At 39.3% G+C, this 22,788-nt stretch overlaps 1 protein-coding gene across 9 annotated transcripts in view; it reads left to right on the forward strand.

The window, feature by feature from the left end:
- The window catches only part of LOC102227521 (ankyrin repeat and SAM domain-containing protein 1A-like), a 55,549-nt gene that overhangs the window by 7,334 nt on the left and 25,427 nt on the right, over window positions 1-22,788 (forward strand). For 8 of the 9 annotated variants that reach the window (XR_002751866.1, XR_002751867.1, XM_023325128.1 and 5 more), the window contains 2 exons: window positions 4,132-4,204; window positions 13,324-13,439. Coding sequence is in view for 7 of the 9 variants with exons in the window: in XM_023325128.1 (XP_023180896.1) it covers window positions 4,132-4,204; window positions 13,324-13,439 (189 nt within the window). In the remaining 2 variants the exon portion in view is untranslated. Of the gene's footprint in view, window positions 1-4,131; window positions 4,205-11,590; window positions 12,644-13,323; window positions 13,440-22,788 lie in introns of those variants that run through there. The other variant, XM_023325134.1, reaches the window with a different exon arrangement.

The following is a 22,788-nucleotide window of genomic DNA, read 5'->3' on the forward strand; positions in this document are numbered from 1 at the left end:
AAGTACATTCTAATATAACATTGATAACATTGTGAATAGCAATACTTTAAGATGCATTGTGTAGTCTGAAAAGCCTGCAGCTTATCCAAGAAAATAGTTTTCTTTCTTTGAAAAAATTCTTATTACAGAAATGCAAGATAGATCTTATGCAAGTCTTGGCTTCAGTGAATGTATCAATGCAAGGCTGAAACATTGGATGTGCCATACAACTTATGTCATTGCCACAAAAGAAATCTCCAGCTGCATATCACCAAAAAGGCTGCAGGTGCTGAAGGTAATTAAAGCCTAAACACACTCATGTAATAAAATGTTTGGTATTTGTGTGATGATTGAATGAGAGTTTTTTTAGGGCTGAAAGATGTGCTCTTGTGAGAAAACACATTTTCTAAATATAAAATTATATTCCAACAGGTGATGTTTCCACACTATCACCGTTTTCTGTTTCCATTGTCCTTGTGTTAAACATCGGTGCCCATGTTCATGGTCCTCATCCAGATGTTGACAGCTTACTGCAGTCTGTTAATTTTTTATTTGTTTGCTATTGGGTCTTTTCATCATTTTCCCACTCTGGACTTAGAATGAATGATCTGGCCTGGAATCATAATTTTCTATTTTGACATATTCACCTAACCTCAGATGTTGTTGTTTTTTTTAATCTTTCTAAGATAGCATGGTCTATGCTATGATGAAAAATAACTTAGGGAAAAAAAACAAGAATTGTCCATTGGCTGCCATATGTTTTATGCCTAATATTCACATATGGAAACTTTTTAGTCAATTCCATTTCAGTCAAGTTGATTATTTATAATAGTACCTATACGGTGAGCATATAATCTATTTTTACCAAGTGTGACGATGCACAAAATGAAGGAAATAATTCAGCCTGACTGAACCACTGTGCTTACTGTGTGCAGAAGGCCTATCGCATATATACATAGTTAATATGAGGGAACGAAATAAACTGTTGTAACATCTCACAGCAGGTCACCAACTTAATTGGATGAAAGCATACAGACTAAAAGGACAAATAGTGATTCTAATTATGAATAATGGCCCCTCTCTGCAACATTTTCCCACTTTAGTAACATTAAAAGATTCAGATAATCTAGCTAAAGTGCAATAAGAATGATCAGTATGTGGTTGTGAACTTTGGTCCCTTGTACAGCATCAATTTGACTAACAGCATAACATTTAAGTCTGTATATTAAACTAAATCTTTGCTCAAAAGATCATTGCATAAAGTCTAAGCTTTAGGAATAGACACTGGCATGAATATTTAATAATAATACTACTTAATGACTATTGGAATGTAGTGTAAAATCATAACAGTGTAGATGTTCAAGAGTGTCATGTGAAGTCTTTGAAGAGATGGGCTTTCTTCAAAGTACACTGATATAGTTTGAAGGGCTTGTTCCACTAGCTAGAGACTCCCAAACACTCGTCACTGGTTCTCTCAAATTTAAACTTGATTAATATGTCCAGCTCATGTGTTCCTCTCCCTTTACTCATGTGTCCAAAAATGAAATCCAGTACAACTATTCACCATCCAAGTTTACCAAATTAGTAGATAAGGTCCACCATTCTGTTGACAATTCTCTAAATGCAATTATTCTGCATAGGCCTCAAAGGCTTCTAGGAAAACATTTGTGAAAAAAAAAGATTATGGAGACCGAAGAACACAGTAGACAGGTTAGGGATAAAGTTGTGGAGACTGAAGTCGAGTAAGGTTAGGTATCAATAACCCAAATGTTAATAATCTCATAAAATACTGTGAAATCCAATATTTGAAAAGAAAAAAATTAGGGGTATCCAACTCCAATTCTTAAGACTGATATCCCATGTATTTGGTCCAACAAAACTGGGGAAGTGAACTAAATACAGGGCCACCAATAAAAAAAAACAAACAAAAAAACATTTAAGAGACTGTAAAACACTTGAGACAGACTCCAAACATACAACCTGGGCTGCCTAGACTTTCATCTAATTGAGAATATTTGTCAGTGGTGAAAGTTTTTATTGAGTGTTGTTTTCTTCTCTGTACAATTTCTGAAATATAATCTCATAAAGAAAAATATTGCATCAAAAAAGATCACCATGTCCGGCACCAGAGGTTGGATGGTTTTTCTGTCAGATGATGTTTGATTTTTCCAGTGGTTAAAAGTGTAACTAACATATCTGTTACAAAATTCTATTCAGTGTTTATGTGCCAAAGAGCTCAGTAATAATATGCAGCTGTGAAATATTTTACCTCTGTTAATTTTCTTGATACTGGATTTTCTCAGAAGCGTCATATCCGGAGACAGGTTTTGGTAAAAGTGCACCTGGTGGGGTGTGTGTGTGTTTCTATGTGTCTGTATTTGATATAGAATGTATCTGGGTTAATTCAAAGAGTAATGTGGGGTCTGTATTGCTGGAGGCATATGCCATGCATCCCACGTGCCTGACTTCCAAATGAATCAAGGCTTTTCCACAGTGTTGATGCCACTAGCGAAGAGCATAGTGCTTTTTCAAACACTAAATATTACATCAAATAAGCCTGGCTGTGTCTCTGCCTGGTGTCAGTAGTGAAAGTAAAATCATTTTTTTCAGCCTTGCAAAATCCTGTATTGCTGATTGTGAAAAGTCTACTCCAGGGTTTCTATATTTAGACACCCGTCTGGTTTGCAATATTTTGCACATAAATTTTGAGGTCATCTGTGCATGAAAGTTGGCTTGCTTGCAGCTGACAAACATTTATATGCAGGTTCTATTTTCTTCAGACACCTACAGAATATTGGATGGTATAAAAATGTGAGTTTTGTTTGCCTGAATACAGAATAATGTATTGTATTGTGCATGAGGTCTTATTGTCCTTGAAGCATTGAGCGTCAGCAAACACTTCAGCACCCTGTAGACAGCTGCTTAACCAGCGATGAGAGAGATTCTTCTTCTAACATGCAGTGTATGCAATAAATGTGATGAGTCCCAGACTGTTGGGTAGACTTAGTATACAGTGACAGATGTACTTTATATATCTATATTGAAAACACTAGGTCTGTGTTACCATCTTCTTTAGGTCAGTTCAATTATTTGTTTTCTTAAGATCTGATAAATTCAATAAACAGATAAATAGAATATCACGGATGCTGTCGGCTCATCATAATTAAATAACCAAGCGCAACTAAAATCAAGTTAATACATTTGTTCATACTATAAGCAATTCAAAAACATGCTGTGCCATTATCCTCTTACCACTTTCTGTCTTCTTAATCTGCCATTAGTAGCATTCAGTAGTAATGGTGTTTCCATTGCAGTTTTGCAAAATATACTAATATTTATACAACTGAATAGCATGCTTTTTTTTTTAATTGCCGTGTTTCCATTAAGCACATATATTTTCAGAATTCTAATTATATGGTCAATGGAAACACAGTTATAACTGTTGAATTAAAGTCAACAGTTAAATCCCTCATTTGAGAAAACTAATATTGACATGTTTCTTGCTTTTACTTCATGCAACATGTTTACTGGCCCCAAAAGCACATCAGTAAAACTTGAAGTTGGCAATGTAGGAAAAATACAAGCAACAAATAGTTTTTTGTTGGCTCTGAAAGCTAAGAGTCTTCTTAAATAGACATTCTTGGCTCTAAGGCCCAAAGCATCCTTTTCATGAGCCTCTGCCTGCCACACTGAGCATACATGATGGTGCATCAAGCTATTGCTTTTGTATTTGTGGAGTCTAAATACAGCACATTATATGTCTGATACTGCAAACTCAATCGGATCAGGGCCTCCGGAGGTTCTGTTTGGGCTATAGACTCCTAATGGCCATTGTAATGTTTAGTTACTGGAGATTCGTTGTTGTAATTCAGCCTAGTACCTGTCTATGTTTTTGCTAAGCAGTGGATTACTCATCGAACTGCTGTCTACGTTAACCTGGTGCTCACAATCCATCACTGCAAAGCAGTCCACCCACTCAGTGATTCTAACAGAAGCACACAGTTCAAACGCCATAGAAAGTCTCATTCATTCATAAAAAATGTTGATAATTAGCATTGGGGCTTCCAGTTTGTGAGCTAGAGTTGGATTCTGTGATGTATTTTTTAATTCTTTTTTTTTTTTTTACCAGTGTTTCATGCTTGTTTTTAACAGATTGAGAAGATCATGACGTTGATTGGGGCTGGCATTGAAACAACAAAGAACCAGCATCCCAAGCCAAGCCCAGGTAATTCTTTTTTTAATAATGCATAATTTTAACGTATGTTTATTTCTGAAAAAGTAGCTCAAGAAGATCAAACATTTCAAGTTTTATATAGATGAAGCTTAAGAATTATAGATTTAGATTTCTTTGTGGAATCCCCTAAAAAGACACAAGTAGTGTTTCTTTATTTGATGATGTGGAAATTTGCAGCAATAGCACAGTACTGAAGATGATTGTAATGTTAAATAATATCATCTGATTTATTCCAAAGAGGCTAAACCAGGGTTGCAAACTGACACTACTATGTTTGGAAGATGTAAAAATATGTACAAAAGATGTGTCATGTTGTGGAATCTGAATCATTGGTTTAATCCCTATTTTCAGATGTTTATTTAAAGGGGCAGTAATATGTATTTTCCAATCCAATAGTGCCATTTTATAGCACAAAAACATAACTATGTTATGCGTTGAGTTGTTATAAAAATCATGTAACTATTAAACTGAATTTAACACAAATTGGCCTGTCTCTTTAAGAAGTTCCTGCTCTTTCTGGCACTCCACCTTGAGCACATCATCACAACGTTTTTCCATTATGCCATTTACAACAATTCTTAGGAGGGTTGAAGTGAGAAGTAGTTTGTTATGGAGTGAAATGGTCTCAAAATATCTGCATGTGTAAAAGTATCTGTGCGTGTAGACGTGCAGTTTGCAAAATCTAATCGCTTATAAATTCAGAATTACATTTTTCATCCATCAACCAATATCTATTTCCTAAACCAAGGACATCAACAAACTATTTGCAGCAAAGAAGAACAATTCAGATCAATCTGAAATTGAAACTGTGGAATGAACTTTCTAAGAACAAAAGACTAATCTGATTCAAATCTGAAAAAATAAAAAAGCAAATACCACCAACACCCAAACTACAATAATTAACCAATTAAAAGTATTATTATGAGCTTGTATGTCTTTCAGAGACCCAAAGCAAGAAGTACTGGAGTCTAATTCTAAGTATTTACTTTAACATGAGTGGAAGGAATAAAAAGAGGAGATGAATGAAGAATTAGAATAAACCCTGAAGGGTTTCATCAACAGCAACACCACTGTAGAAAAGGCAAGACAAGTTTATTTGTATAACACCATTCATACACAAATACATTTAACTTGCAAGAAAGACAAAGTAACAGAAAAAAAATAGTTTGATACACTAAACAGTCAAAAGAAGTATCACATAATAGAACAACCACATGAAATGTGATCTTACAAAAGAAAGAAATGTAAAGTGGCAACATTTCAGCAAAGAAAATGCTAAAACATGATAGAATTGATGAAGTAATCTTTGGCTTTTATGGGTAAGCTGCAGTAAACCATTATAGTGCTTTACTCTTAGTGCTTTATAGTAAAGCTTTTCAAAGTGATCGAAAAATATGTCTTATGGCTAGGTCAATTCAAGATGTGTGCATATTTATGTGTATGTACACTTAAACATAATCTAACTTGTGACAAATTTGGGCTTGTATTAAAGCAGATGTATAGAATGGATGTATTGTTTTTCTGACTCACAGGGAATTAAGCTGAGATTCATCTGACAGCTCATTGTTGCCAATTGTAACTAGCAAGTTTCCTCTTTATGAAAAATACATCATTTTAAATTCCCCACTGTCATTTTCTCCCCAGTTGATTTATATTTTAATAGTTTGATAGTGGGCTTCAGTGAGTGTCCTTCAGGCGGTGCAGAGGGAGAGGCCAGCTGGCACCAGCTCATTGTGTTTAGGTTACACTGTCAGCCTCCTCCATTAGATACCTTCCTATAAGGAGGTTTCATCTTATTACATAACAGCTTTTCTCTGCACAGGACTGCTTTTTACACAGATTGGCTTGGATAACATTTTCATCAGTTATGCGCGGTGTTTTTATGGGCTACAGCAAGGTATGGCAAGTTTTAAGGGAGCAAGAAACAACAAAAGATGGCAGTAAATTTTGTTGAATGCATAGATATACAAATATTGAAATAAGAGGACTGGGTCTTTACAAAACCTTCATTCTTTTCAAGACTTTCTAACACTAGCCCATCACTGTTGGATGTTTGCTTTGGTGTATTCTGTTAATAACTTTGGGTTTTCAACAAACATGCTGTTATAACAAACATGCGTTTATAACCAATAGATGTGGTTTCATTAGTCTTGTGACTCATTCTAACACAACTATTCAAGCCTAAATGCTTTCAAAGCATCAAACTCAGCATTCACTGACATAGTTACATCACAAGAGGAAATTGCGTCATCTTGCTGTGCTTGACACCATGCCTGGGTCAGACTATTTCATACAGAGCTGAATAAGTTTGTAGACGTCTTTCATGAAGAAATGCGCTCAGATAGCAATGTTGATATTTCATTTCAACTGGTAAACTTTCACCATCTGGTTTTAGTAACGGCAGGTGGCGTGAATACTTTTGAGGGGCATTTATCAGACGTGGCGAGGAATTAAGTACAATTCATCGCAAAATGCCTACAAAGATTTCCTGGATGGAAATTGCATAGTGGTTGTCCACAAGGGAGTGTATCTAGAGAAAAATTTGGCGCTCTCTCCATGATGTTTCATTGCTTGTTTAGAGCAGTGTTTCCCAAACCTGGTCCTCAAGGCATACTGCCATGCATGTTTTAGGTATTTTCTTGCTTCAGTCCAGCTGATTTCAATTGATGACTGATTAACAGGCGTTTGTTGAACTGCAATCAGTTGAATCAGGCACATTAAAGCAGGGAAGCCTCTAAAACATGTAGGACAGTGGGCCTTGAGGACCAGGGATGGGAAACGCTGGTTTAGAGTTATTACAAATACTGAAGTGGGAGGGGTGTCCCCAGGTGGTCTGCACCATGTGTGAAAGGTTTGTGAGAATACGAGAAGTCGACTGCTTGACTTTAGGTGAAGTATGACAGAGCCTTAAGTCATACTGCCAATGTCCTTATGAAGGCAATATAGTCTCTTTCCTGACAACCCCTCCAAACTACCCATACTTGTCCTGTCTTTTTTTAATTCTATCTGAAATGTCCTGTTGGGTTTTTTACAGTTTTACAAAGCACTGCACGTTCTGACCTTAAGGTTGAATTTATTGTGACAACCACTCCTGGGAACATTTGCAACTGCCTTAAATTGCTTCCATCCATGAAAAAAACATTCACACTGGAGAATAATAGGTTTCAGAAATGGCTTTTCAATACTTTTCATATTCATGGGCAGCAGCATTTGCTCCTCCATTGTAACAAATGTATTTATTTTTTGAGATTGTGTTAAAACCACTTGTATGCTCTAGATCAACAAATTGCCAAAACTTTTCTTTTATAAGTTGGCTGCACTTGCTGATTGTTTAATGAAGTACATTTGACTAGAAGTTATAGAAGCTCCTTTTCCTCCTAATCAATCTGCAAAAAGTAAGAAACAACTAACTTGTACTTTAACTTTGAACATTTTTGTTGCGTAATCAAGCTAGTGTAAATATCTTAAGATTATGAACAACTTCTTAATGTAGTAAAATCTGTATATTTCTTACAATTAAAATTGTCTTTATGATTATGAAATTATTACACTTTATTTAAAATGATAGAAAAACCAGCGAGACAAAGCATGAGTTGAATTTATTGACAATAAAACTAGGATTTCTTTGATGATTCTAAGATTAAATGAGTAAAAAAAACCACACAATTATGAGAACTGACAACAAGAAAAACAAACAATGCTAAACCTGCTCTACAACTACTACTATAGATTTATGACCAGGAAAGTATTGTTTAAATCATTTATTAGCACCTGACATTTATTCAGTAATACCATATGTCTCTCAGGTGACTGAAGGTATTTGAAGGTAAATGGTCTTCTGATGGTGGTTTTAGATTAAGTGCTATCCAGTTTTGAATTCAGGTCTGTATAGCACTTAAATAAAGTTACGCTGGGCTCAAGTCCAAAGTGCAGAATAAACCAATATTTTAGCATAGTGTATAGTGTACAATGAAAACAAAAATATGTATTGCAACCGAATGCCCTGTAGACATAACAGGGATCTGGCGAATCAAAAGTAACTGGGGAATGCAAGATTTTTCTAAACCACATTTACTATAATACAGTAAGACTGAAAACATCATCATCAAAAACAGTTTGTCACTGTAACCAAAATCCTTTCTCACAGCTGCGACTGTTTTGACATTCTGAGTTTCAAACTTACTGTACTATAAGAAGGACAGGTTCACATTCGAGGTGTACCACATTAATTAATGTTCAAAAGTACTGCTTTGTTTCTTTAAAAGAAATGTACAAACTTGCAAAAAAAGAAAAAAAATTGTAACACTCTAAATTTTCAAAATAATATTTATATGAAACTTACTTTGAAACATTGACAAGCAGTCAGACAACTCTTTTTTTGGGTATAATGAGTGTCAAGATCATAAAAACATTAATATTTTACAGATTCTGGGACACAACATGAGCGGAATAATAAGGTAACTTGATGAAATTTAAAGTGCAGCAAGGGCATGTAGAAGTGACCTGGGGGCAAGCAGTGAAGGAGGAGAAAAGTCAGATCTGAGGTGTCCATGTGACCTAAACTGTAACGACAGGCATGGAAATGTATTTTTTAATGTGGAGTTATTTCTCATATCTTTTGTCACCTCATTTTGAACCCTGTGACAAGTGTGACTTGAAATGGTTTGATCACTTCTAATATTCTTAATTAACCAAGAACATTTCTTAAGTGTATTTTCAACCATCAGTTGCCATGGAAAGCGTATTTATATTCTCTAATTTACACGGTAACAGGTCATGGATGAATATATAAATAAAGAATCTGTACATTTACCAATAATTACATGCCCAGTTTGTAAAAGAATTTATAATAGCTGATGCTGAGATACATTTTAAGCGAAGCTTGTGTCCAGCAAACTCCTAATTTATGATTTTAATTATAAGTTCCAGCTTGCTAAGCATTTTTAGATTAACCGCTACAAAACGATAAGAGTTGAGCTCTGAAGTAAGACATTACATAAAGGGGATATATAGTGTGTCTTTTCTTTCCACTCTTATAGGTATATAGTAATCAGAGGAGCATTTAGAAGAATGACATTCTGAAAGTGTCCCAGATTCAGCTGAGTCATCCAGTCACTGCTCCGATTATAATTGTAGATTGTGAGCAAGTACTTTCAGAGGTTATGAAGATGCTTTGTTGCTGTTTTTGTAAGAGCTTTTTTCATGGGGAGCTTAGGTTTTTTTTTTTCTTAAGTAGGATGAAAGCAAACAAACAGGTAGCCCTCAGAGTATTCACAAATGGGAGTGAGACATAAAGATAGCATTTTCTTGTCATTTTGCTTTTATTTTTGTGACTGAAATGAAGAAATATTTATTAAGATGATTTGACTGCTTTGATTTGTACAATACCCCTCTAAAGTTAGAAATCATGTAGGACTCAGTCATTTCCTTGGAATGGATTTTTGAAAACCAGATGAGATTTTTTATTTTTTATTTTTTTAAGAACAAAAAAATATTTCAGTCTCAAGCCAGAAACTGCTTGCGTTTTGTGCCCATTATGAGTACCTCGACTGTGGAGTAAATGAGCTTAACACACAGGGAGGAAGAGGAGAGAAAGCGCAGCTAACAGGAGGCATCGACTGGGTTTGTGTACAGGCACATGCTGATGTTCAAAGGAAAAGCGTCCGCCTTCAGTTTCCCTGAATTAATTCAGCTTTGCGGCTCATTTTCTCCACTCCTTGGTGTGTTGACAAGGAGCTACTGCTTTTCTCCTGCTCTGATAAAGCTGCACAGCTTTATCTAGGCACAACCTCTGCTTCCATTTTTTTTTTTGTGCACAGGTCTTTCTTGGCACTCCTTCATGGCAAGTCCAGACCTTGTTGTGCAGAAACAGAGAGGAAATCCACTTTGGTAGATTTGACAGTTTGGCCTAATAAATCAGGGGACAAAACAGTGACCCATCTCCCCCCACCGTTGAGCACAGGATACTCTGTCAGTCAGTAATTAGGTCCATCTAATGTGGGAGGGGATGAGCGGAAATAAATGGGTGTAGCGGCTGATGTTTTTACCAGGCTTTGTCCGGATTTTAAAAGCTGCAGTAGCGTGAAGCTCGGAAGAAAAGCCTAAAGCAGGAAGAGGAGTTCTAGTGAATCATAATTAGTCTGCTTCAGTTCTTCTCACATGCTATTACCATCCTTATCTCAACCAAATGTTTCATCGCCTGCTGCTCTATTAGTCTTTTTCCGTGTCTTATCTGTCCTTCACTGATTCTGTCCTCTATCTTCCTTCTTTTTTCTTCCCTTCATTCCTCTCCTGATTGCAGGTTCTCTTTCTCTGGCCTCAAGCGAAGCCTGGATGACTGACAGGTCACACACAACTGACCTGGCCTTTACCTGAGCGTTGTGCGGCCTGAGTGCCGTTGGTATAGGTGCCCAATTACAGAAGCGGTTCAATCAATAGCCCCTTTTTTCGGGCTGCCTCTTATTGGTATGACTAACTGACTAGCTCACGACCTGACAGGGAATGTGTGAGGTGATTGCAAGCAGCTTGGGAGCCAGAATAATTACGCTCTGCCTGGCAGTTGTATTCTGATAACACCGGTATTAGACAGAGTGAACAGCCCCTCAACTGGTAGTCTGTGGAGTCTGTCAAAGTGGTCTTTTTTTTTTCCTGTTACGCCAGATACATCAGAATTTTATATCATCTTGCTTGTTCATTCGGGCTTTTTGCTGTAAGTAGCTTCTGTTGTGCTTCAAAAATGCTTGATGTGACATGAACATCTGGAAGTACATAATGGAATTTGCCTCTTTACTGTCATTTGCCATGACTGAGCAAGATCAGGAGAGACACGTCTGTTTTTCTGACTCTATAATGTTTTTGCCTTTCTTCTTTGCTCTTGTACAAGTGCATTAGAGGCTCTGCTGACTTGAATCAATGCTGCCCTCCCTTGTCCTATCATCAAAGTAAGATGTAAATGAATGAAAGCCCTCTGGTAATAGGGAGGTGGATTGAGAAGCGCTCTTTGTTTTCCTATCTCCTACCAAGAAAAATGGTATGAAAAATCAGGGCTGCTCAGTTGCAGCGCAACATTCAAGTCCTATGATTTTGGACTTGTACCTTGCCTCTGCAAGTGGTGTCCTTTCTCAGCTGACGAGATCACGGTGGCTGTGTGTAATTGCAATCAGTACACTGAAAGGAAAGAAGGTGCAAGGAGTGGGGAAAGGCAAAAAAAGAAGTGGAAGACAGATGACAACCAAAGAGTGTGTGTTTGCATCTGTTTGTGTGTTTGAGAAGCAAAGAGCGAGACGGAGTGAAGGAGAGTGCAAGGCAGAGAGGGAGAGGAAGGCAGAGGGAGGGGAATTGATATAGTGAGAGAGAGGAAGAGAGAGAGAGGGAGAGAGGTGGTTACGTGGAACAGCACCCCACTTCATCAGGCAGCATACGGCAGACCTGCAGTGCGATCTCAGAGCATGGCAATGGGGCTATGAGACTGAAGGGAGACAGAGAGCAAAGAGAGAAGAGAGCAAGAAGGAGGGGGGAAGTTGAAAAGAAGCGCTTGAGGGATTTGCTTGGATGAAAAGAAGGTGGTGGGGGGGGGAGATCTCTGGCTGCATTGCCCATCGTGGATGTTGGAAGGACGTGGCAGCAGTGGCTTAGGTTCAGGCAGGTCTGTGGTCTTCTGTGTTGAAGTAGGAAGCGTCAGGACGTTATGCCCTGTGAGCAGTGAGGGGTAAGCGTGTGTGTGTGTATGTGTGTGTGCGTGTCTGTGTTCCTGCATCAGCGCTGCCTGCATGTCTCAGACAGGCAAGGGATGCAGCAAACCTCTGCTCTGAGCGCAGAGGCTGCTAGCTGCACCCAGCGAGGAGAAGAAGAACCAGGTGGGCTCAGAGCAAGAGTTGGGGGTTGCTTGCCTCAGGAAGGAGCTAGCTTAACATGCACTGTGGTCCCACGGTGGTCCTCGCTTCAGAGGAGAGAGAGCTCACCTGCCGCGCGTCGGATCTGAACCTGGATTTACTGCTCTGAGAGATGAGAGGCACGTTCTCCGGCGGAGCCGCACTGACAGCAGCCCTCTGAAGGAGTGTGAATGCTGCGCTGCACTGGGAGCACTGGAACCACCAAGGACACTGAGCCTTTTGCCTCACAGTTCACCTGGAGCGAGGAATATATTCTTGGATTTGAATATGAATTGAGGAGTTTGGAATTGGCACACTGGAAATCCAGCGTTTCTTTGATGTGGGATTTACAATATGTCTACCTGATCGTACTCTGTGTGGCTCTGGAGTAAGGACGAAACATGATTTGAACTTTAAATGTGTATTCCTTGATTTAAAAAAAATAACATGAGTACCTCAACAGTACTTTAGAATGCTGCTACCTTCATTGTATGAGCCTTGTCCTAGCTCTCAAAGAGGTTGACCAATGAAGCCATGGGACTCAGCCAGAGCTTTACAAGTATGTGGTGAAAACTCTGTCCACTTTATTTTGGGGGAGCTGAATATATCTGTGTTACACCCTAATGAGTTTAGTATATCTAAAATGACATGGAGACTTTTAGGATAGTAATGTCTTATATATATACGAGAATGTCTGCTCCCCGGTTTCCCTCAACCTAAAAATATCCAGCCTTTTTTGTTTGTAGTGTTTAGTGTTGTTGTAGCTAGGGACTTGTTTTTTTCACACTTGCTCATCTGCTCACTAAAGGAATGTTTAGTGAACCTTGTTTGTTGGAAGATGCCACAGTGGCTCAGTCCAACATAATTAGAAAAACCAAGCTTCAGATGGGCTTCCTTCCCCGCACTACCTCCACCCTCGCCTGACATCTCCAGTCAGTCACACTAGCACCAGTAGGTGTAATATTAGTCTAGTCAGTCCCCTCCAGGGGCCGGAGCATTGCCTGCAGCACTTCCTATCCTCCTCCTGTGTTTGAGTTTAGCTGGGCCCCCGCCTGTACCGTGGGAGCCCTTCATCCCCAGCCTGGACCCTGTCTCCCCCCCACCCTGCCTGGTGCTGCTGCACTCGGCTCTGCCTCTGCTGGCCGAGGATGATGTGGCAATGCCATGTGTCGTCCTCTGAGTGCCGCTGCTACCGGCTGAACGGCTTCTCCCTGCTGAAGCGCTTCCCTCTCTCGGCAGATGGGGCCTGTGGTAAAGCCCTGGACCAGCCGGTCGGAGAGTGGCTGGAGCACGTGGGGCTGCCGCAGTACGAGAGCAAGTTCCTGCTCAATGGCTTTGATGACCTACGATTCATGGTGAGTCACCTGCAGCATGTCATCTCAGGAGTCAGTTCTACTTTATTTCACCCCCTTCTGTGCTTGTGTCGGCCCGGCTTCATTTGTCTTTTCATGTCACCACTCTGCTCCTCTCCACTCATCTCTCACAAGCTCCACCCCCTCCATTGCTCTTTTTTTCCCATCTCTTTCACGCAGCCTTCCAACACTTTTGGCCCTCTTCTTATTACCTCATCTTCAACTCTGCAATGCATGACCCAGGAGAGATTTATGTCTCCCCGGTGAATACTTTCAAAGCGTGTGGGTTGCTACCAGTAAAAAAAGACAAATAACGGCAAGAATCCATTAGCAATTTTTCTCCCAAACTTCCAATCATGCAACCTTTGCCTGAAGGAACTTAACATAACATAAGATGTTGAACCATCTTATTAAAAATCATATTTACTATTATATTGGTCATTGGTCATTGAATAGTAAGATTAAAATCTTACTATCTTACAATTAATTTTTTTCAGAATTCCATGTTTTTTAATGACGCTGACTCTCTCCATATCTGGCGGCCCTACGCTGTCATAATTTAACAAAAAAAAATTAAATTAAATACAATTTTTGTCGACCACAACAGCCCATTGGTTGATTTTATTGACGGACATTGGGCTTATCCCTCAGTCCTCCTTGGCCCACCCCTCCCCTCTAAGTATATAAATAGCGCCATTTCAGCTAACCGGACTCCAAGAAAATGAGCGGATACGAGACGGGGCGGGTCAGAAAAACTACGACAAAAGCTAAAAAGCGCATAAGCCCATTCAGAAAAATATGTCAAACTAACTGATATGTTAATTACCACACTAACTTTGACCTAGCGATTCAGGGGCTTTATTATCGTCGGAGGAGGATGATGAGAGAGACGTGACCATGGACAGTTTGAGGAAGAGTTCAGGTTAGCTGCTGCTGCCCAGTAAGAAGAAGAGAAAATGTTCATAAAGAAAAAGTTTCATGCAGGCAGGAAGGCAGGTGTGTGTGAAGGGGAAGCTAGCACTAAGCTCCAGGTAGTCAGAAAAACTCTGGAGTAACACAAGAATGATGATGGCCCGAGAAATTAATAATGAACACGTTCTGAGATATTTTAGTAATAATTATTAATTTCAATAGAACAATAAGTAAGGGAAAACAAATAAAACAGTTAGAAAACAGCTATTGATACAAATTAAAAATATTTTTAAAATGACTAGACACATCTTTAATAAATACTATCAGGGAGAGTTGTTGCCAAAATTTGGAAATGTTCAACATATGATTGCAAGAATGTTAGGGTTGTGTAGTGAAAGTTAGTAATTACTTCAAATTAACTTATTGCACTACAACCCTGTTAAGGTGTCCATGCTTTATGTTAAATTATTCTGTATTTGCACATCTTTATGGTAAACTTATATCAGTAAATTGGTTTTCATAGAGTTAAGATTAAATAATACATTTTCTATAATTTGCTTGTACTTGTGGGGTTTGTAATCGGAAGAAAAAAACAGTGGTTGGTGAAATGTCTGAGTGGCTGGTAAAAAATTTTCAATACTAGCCACTGTGGCTGGTGGAGAAAATGTGTAATTTTCACCCCTGATTATATGCCAGATTAAACAGCTTGGGAATGTCCAGTCATTATGGCATTCAGGATGGAGATGGGTTTTGTGTCCAAGAGATTAATGTGTTTTGGTAAGAAATGTGCTCATTAACTCCAGAACAGAAGTAAAACCTTGTGAAGAAGTCATTCCTCCAAAATGAAATATAAAAACAAAGATCTGGAAATGCACTGAGGGCCACATAGCCTTTCTTCAGCTCTGTCAGGAGAATTTGCTCAAGATTTCAGCTGTTTTGAGAGGCTTTGAGAAAGTACACCACAAAATAAATTGTTTGGAGCAGAACTCTAATTCAATTAATTGCACAGCCCTTTATCTCATTTGCAAATGATCAGAGGAAACATTTTGTATGGTTGCACACCTACTCTTACCAATACACCCTCTTTGTATTTTCTCCAATTCACTTGCAATAACTGCAAAAATATATTGAAGTATTGCAGCAGCACATTTTTTTTGTGTATTTATAGATGCCCATTTATAATATAACTTAAATATGCATGTTCAAAAGCTGATTTTATCCCATTTATTCAGTGTGTAAATAAAAGATTGCAACATTATACCACATTTTTTCCAGCATGATGGTTTAAAAGTAGATCATATCATTTTTTAAACGTTGACACATTTTCCACACATGACTTACTTTTTTTTTTTTCGTCAGAACTATGTCAGATTACATTTAAATAATTTCGTTCAACTGTAGCTCAAAGGACGTCCACAATCCGACTAAAAGCCTTATCATGTTTCCTGTAAAGAACATAGCGTGGAAAGCTGATAGCTCTATCATCAGGGACTGGAGAAAACCGAATTAGACTCCCCTTCCAACGGTCATGTTTCTCAGAAAACATGGCTATGTGTTGTAAAAAGGTCTGCCCAGAGGGCTAACTGTGGACATTTGTCAGACCACAGAGCTGTGTTAGGACCAGAGGTTATATGTTTCATCTGTTTGTCACAGCTGAGCTCGGTTAACTGAGATCAGTAAGCTCAAAAAGAAAAAAAAAACAGTGTTCTGCTCGAGTACCCTTGCTTTCTGGAGAAGATCTGATCAAAACATGATGGAGGTGTTTAAGAAATTGTGATCACTCCAACTTTGAAATGTGGCTCTGACCTCATCTTAAGATCCATGAAGGTTCCTGTGACAACAAGGCTGTGTGAGTCATACAGGTCTAGATATGTTGAATTAAAGGATTACATCAGGAATGAGCTGTATGGCATAAAGCTGAATCAATGAATAACTCATCTATTAATCTGCTTTAATCCTCTTACACTGATATTGCTGCATACAGTACATTGTGTGTCAAAAATACATTTAAGGTAATTTCATTTTTTGTCCTTTTAGCTTTTCTGATGAAACCTGTCTGAATTCATACATAAGAATGCATCAACGTTGATATTTTGTTAGAGTTAGGCCTGCACGATACTAGGAATTTCACAATGTGCTAACATTATATATAGACTTTATGCAGTACAGTATTAAAAAAGTTATTCTTTTGTGTTAACAATATTGCTTGAAAAAAATATGTGTTTCTTGTGTAGTAATAGACCACTCACTAGGACTAGTTGGCTAAAACTGAAATATAAAAATAATAATTGTATTAGTTTATGGTTACACATTCAGTATACATAAAATAAAGGCTTGCAAAATCTTTAAAAAAGTGAAATCTTTTTAAAATGCATAATGTATCAGCTTGCATAACATCATTGCCCTGAATCTGTACACTGCTCTCTGTCAGGCTGCTGATATACTTCTTTAATTTGACCAAATTTGCAGTACATTTGCTCTCATTTACTGTACTGTTGTTCCTGTAACTTCAGCAACTATCACATAAACAGTTTTCCAACAACTCCGTTTGTAAATCACCAATCAAGTTAGTTCTAAGAAGATAAGTGCATTCATTAATGAAGCCAGAATGAGCCGCATGGAGTGGAACTCAGCAGTGGAATGCCATGCAAAATCTTGCTGACATCTCCCCCTGACCTTTTTTCTTTTTTTAAATCAGTTTGGTGGATGAATGCAGAGTAAAGACCCTCTTGTTAGCTAAGCGCTTTCCATGTTTGTGAAATGAATTACAGTTTATCCTCTTCGTAGTATTTATGCACACAAACCATACATTATCACACCCAGGAGAGGCAAAGCAGGCTCATGGTACAGTTCCTCCCTCACTTGCCAGCTGAAGTGGCTTCAACCAATGTCAGCTGACAAAGCATCCACTCACATAGATGATGTACTGTATATGTCCAAGATAATTTCCAGCCTATACCTGCAGGCACAGTGGAAGAAAATAAAGTCATAAGTGACAGAAGGTCTCAAAGTTTTTACATAAATTACAGCTTAGTTCCTTCCCTTCTCTACCTTCTGCATACAGAATCTTAATGGATTTTGGTACACTCTCCCACAGGATGCAAGGCCTACGGGGTTTTGATGGCTAACGGTCCACTTAAACCAAAAACAGCTTGGGTTGTGCTTGTCACTGGCTTCAGCTGGAAACCACAATGTTTCATAGCGTGTAGCGCTGAGTTTTCAAAAATAATGAGCTGATATTAAGGTTATAGTTGACAAGCCAAGAGCAGCAGTGCTCTCAGCCATCATGGTGCATAGGGCTGGTGCTACAACCTACGCTAGCACTGTTGGTGAATGAGACAAAGAGAAAGTTGTAATGACGTGGGGGGTGGGAGCTCTGTCTCCTTATTGACCAGATATTTTCAGCTTAGTCAGGAGGAGTTTGATGGATATCTTGTATAAATTAACTGTGCACTGCATGACCCAGAACACCACAGTCAGTTTAATCAAACTCAACGTTGACCGCAGTGCAATGCCTAGGGTCAGGTCTGTGCATGTATGTTCCTCAAAATGTTTGTTGTGCAATACATGGAAAAGAACTGAGTTTCAGAGCGCTGTGTCATTGGTCTTATTTTTGCTCTGAAAGCCACAAAAGATGTGGTCCTTGAATTTGTAGGTAAGTTTTAAGTGCGGAAAAGACTACTTGAAACGTTTACATACGAGTGTGAGAAACAGTCTGACAAAGACGTCTTTACACCTCAGACAACAACCTGCTCTCCAGTGGAATTATTGTGACTTGTTGCTGCAGCAAGTAGCAAAGGTTTATCCTCACAGTCTCTGGTGACAGCCATTCATTCTTGAATAGAACATTGTTTATTGCTGCCATTTTAAACCACACTCAATTCAAGTTCCTCAAATTAGAAATGGGTCTTGTTAAGATTTGTACATTGGAATATAGTGGGTTACTACTTACAGCAGTGCTAGAAGTCCTTTTTGATGTTCTACAATAAATTTTTAATTAAATTATACTGCTGTACTCAAGATGCCTGCTGAAAGTAACTGTTGGGCCCTTATCATTTACGTCTGGTTCAAAATAAATAAATCCTCACTCTTAGGCTACAGGTAAAGTTGCAATAGCTGCACACAAAATTTCTAGATTTACTGACAAAGGAACTATAACAAAATCACCTGTCACATCACAACCAATACATGAGAAAGGGTCAGACTAAGATGCACTGTTTATCTGAATTTATTTAGATAAATAACCATGAGTCATCAACTAAAAGTTGACTCATGCAAAAAACATCACTTTTGGTAAAAAATGACAATTATTTAAGGAAGGTAACAAAATGTTGCATTGGCTCTCAATTATGCATAAAAAATGGTTGTCCTAAATGAGCAGTGCAGAAATATTTATACCCTTAATCGACATTTTATTTTCACAATAAGTTTGTCTTAAACCTGTGCCATTATCTGCAGTTGTTGTGAAGACAAATCTTCCTTTCTGATGGGCTTTTAGAGTCAGTGTTTGTGGAAACTCCCAAGGCAATAATGTGACAGGGACTGTAGGTCATCAGGCATTCAGATGCTCTTGTTCATGTCACAACTAATGTGTCTGCTGAACTTGATGCATCAAAGAGATAAATCATTAGGCTCACCAGGCAAATTACACATGCAACCCCCAGAAAGATGTGGAGGTTGCAAACAAGAGAAAGGTCAGCGTAGTCAGGCTAGTGTTGTGAATGTTTAATATTGTGCCCTTTAAGGTGGTGCCAGACTTGTTTCAGATGTGATCGATCAGAACTCATTTGTGGGACTCTTTGTAAAGGTGGTTAGGCTGATCAGCAGATGGCAGCACTATGGCTCATTTTCTATTCAGCTTTGATTGGATTCCTTTTCCTAAAAGGACAACCATAAAGTAATCCATTGCCAAGGCCACTTTGCTGTTGTGGTGTTTTAAAGAAAGTGGTTTAGGATAGCATAAATTATTTAAATCTTCCTTTTATATCAATCAATCAATCAGTCAATCAGATTTAATTCACATAATGTTTAGCCACTTAAATGTACTCCAAAGTCCTAAACTAAGTAGATAAAGTAGAAATCGTTAACAATCAGACATCTTATGATATATAAAACTGGGAAAACACTCAAAACTAGATATTTACAAAAATCAAACTAAATTTTCCATTAACAGATGAAAAGATATTTACATATATTATCATAATATATAACTGTATCATTAATATGCATTTTGAGTGTCCTTCCACAAATTTCTCAAAATAGTTTGCTGAAACTGTACCCCATTCCTCTTGGTAGAACTGGTGTAACACAATCATATTGTTAGGCCTCACACACCTTTTAAGCTCTGTGCACAAATGTTCTGTGGAAGTGTGATTTTTGTGGTTTGGTGGTGTTCTTAGGGTTATTATCCATTTGGAAAATCTACATTTATACCCAAGCTTGAACAACCTGGCTGATGTCTTAAGATGCGTAATCTTCTTTGCTTATTATTCCAACTATTTTAGGAAATTCACAGGTTTTTTTTAAATGCAGTTAAACACCCACACAACATGTTGCTACCATCCTCACACTACTTTATTACTCTAATTATTTTGGTACCTAGCAAATGAAAATAAATACAATAATTCTTATTCACCTGAAACAGAAAAAGTTTAGCCTGGTTTAATATCAGACATTAAAAACAAAGTTTCTGTTGGTTTCAATCACACAAACAATATTATAAACTTTCAAACATCTTAATATTAACTCAAAAGTTGGTGTCTATGACACATAAAAACTAATTATTTCAATATTGTATATCTTTATTGCATTTTTCACTTATGAAGGTCCCTTTTTTGACATGGAATAGAATAGAATAGAATTCAACTTTATTGTCATTGCACTGTCACAAGTACAAGCAACGAGATGTAGTTTGCATCTATCCAGAAGTGCTCTACGAGATATAAATATTTATTTATAGATGTACAAGACTATGTATGTATGGACTATAAGGGGTTATAGCAAAGAGATATAGATATTGTGTATAAATATAAATATAAATATGGGAGCTATGTGCACAGATTATACAGAATATACAAGAATCTTGTGAATTGTGAATCTGAGCGTTAACAAAACATAAGAAATCAAAGCTGTGAAGGTTGAGGAGGGTGGTCCACAAAACATCTGGAATGACTCAAACTGCCTCAAAGTTTTCATGTGCTGTACATAAGATGTCTGTTGAAACAAATGTCAACTTGTGATATATTGTTTATTTTTATAGCTAACACTATTAGCATGAGCTAACAAAAAATTGAAATTGGAAGGTAGTGAAAATGAAGCAACACCATTCTAAAACATTTGAGAAAATGTTTTGATCTCTTGCTTATCGTAAACAGTTTGAGATGGAAACTGGAGATCTTTCCACTCTCCTTTTTGGTTGGCACTTCCAAGCAGCGGTAGAACAAACACCAGCTTTTTCAGCAGACTCTTTCATCTGTTTTTTTGTCCTCATCTTCATTTACCCTTGTCATGTCTGCATTGCCTTATATTTCAGTGTGCTACAGGTCAAATTGAAAGCGTTGAACGTTATTCAATGTACAGAAATTACTGTTCTGCCTAGATGGCGCTCCTCACAATCTCCCAGGATGAATTGCGGCATAAAAGACAAAGACATGGCGATGTCCGTGTGGCAATATTTTATTTAAATTTAGAAAATCTAAACAGCCTATAGTATTTTTAGTGTTCTGTTTTCCCAAATGAAAAAAACCTGCATTGTAATCTTTGAGTCTGGCTTTCTAGAAAAGTCATTAATACACTTTCACAGTTATTTCTTTGCCAAAGAGCGTTTGTAGCGATATTTAAATTTTTTTATTCAAACCATCCATCCATCCATCCATCCATCTTCTTCCGCTTATCCAAGGTCGGGTCGCGGGGGTAGCAGCTTCAGAAGGGAGGCCCAGACTTCCCTCTCCCCAGCCACTTCTTCTAGCTCCTCCGGGGGAATCCCGAGGCGTTCCCAGGCCAGCCGAGAGACATAGTCCCTCCAGCGTGTCCTGGGTCTTCCCCGGGGCCTCCTCCTGGTGGGACGTGCCCGGAACACCTCACCAGGGAGGCGTCCAGGAGGCATCCTGACCAGATGCCCGAGCCACCTCAACTGGCTCCTCTCGATGTGAAGGAGCAGCGGCTCTACTCTGAGTCCCTCCCGGATGACTGAGCTTCTCACCCTATCTCTAAGGGAGAGCCCAGCCACCCTACGGAGAAAACCCATTTCGGCCGCTTGTATCCGCGATCTCTTTCTTTCGGTCATGACCCAAAGCTCATGACCATAGATGAGGGTGGGAACGTAGATCGACCGGTAAATCGAGAGCTTCGCTTTTTGGCTCAGCTCTCTCTTCACCACGACGGACCAGTACAGCGCCCGCTTGACAGCAGACGCTGCGCCAATCCGCCTGTCGATCTCCCGCTCCCTTCTTCCCCCATTCGTGAACAAGATCCCGAGATACTTAAACTCCTCCACTTGGGGCAGGACACCCCCCCTGACCCGGAGGAGGCACTCTACCCTTTTCCGGCTCAAGACCATGGCCTCGGATTTGGAGGCACTGATCCCCATCCCGGCCGCTTCACACTCGGCTGCGAACCGCTCCAGCGAGAGCTGCAGATCACGATCTGATGAAGCCAAAAGGACCACATCGTCTGCGAAAAGCAGAGATGAGATCCTAAGGCCATCAAATCGGACCCCCTCAACACCTTGGCTGCGCCTAGAAATTCTGTCCATGAAAGTGATGAACAGAATCGGTGACAAAGGGCAGCCCTGGCGGAGTCCAACTCTCACCGGAAACGAGCCCGACTTACTGCCGGCAATGCGGACCAGACTCTGACACCGGTCATACAGGGACCTGACAGCCCGTATCAAAGGGCCCGGTACCCCATACTCCCGGAGAACCCCCCACAGGGCTCCCCGAGGGACACGGTCGAACGCCTTCTCCAAGTCCACAAAACACATGTAGACTGGTTGGGCGAACTCCCATGCACCCTCCAGGACCCTGCCGAGGGTGTAGAGCTGGTCCAGTGTTCCACGACCAGGACGAAAACCACACTGCTCTTCCTGGATCCGAGGTTCGACTATCCGACGGACCCTCCTCTCCAGGACCCCTGAATAGACCTTGCCAGGGAGGCTTAAGAGTGTGACCCCTCTATAATTGGAGCACACCCTCCGGTCCCCCTTTTTGAACAGGGGGACCACCACCCCAGTCTGCCAATCCAGGGGAACTGCCCCCGATGTCCATGCGACATTGCAGAGTCGCGTCAACCAACACAACCCCACAACATCCAGAGCCTTAAGGAACTCCGGGCGGATCTCATCCACCCCCGGGGCCTTGCCACCGAGGAGCTTTTTAACCACCTCGGTGACCTCGTCCCCAGAGATTGGAGAGCCCAACCCAGAGTCCCCAGGCTCCGCTTC

The sequence above is a fragment of the Xiphophorus maculatus genome, chromosome 20, assembly GCF_002775205.1.
Source record: "Xiphophorus maculatus strain JP 163 A chromosome 20, X_maculatus-5.0-male, whole genome shotgun sequence".
Lineage (NCBI taxonomy): Eukaryota > Metazoa > Chordata > Actinopteri > Cyprinodontiformes > Poeciliidae > Xiphophorus > Xiphophorus maculatus.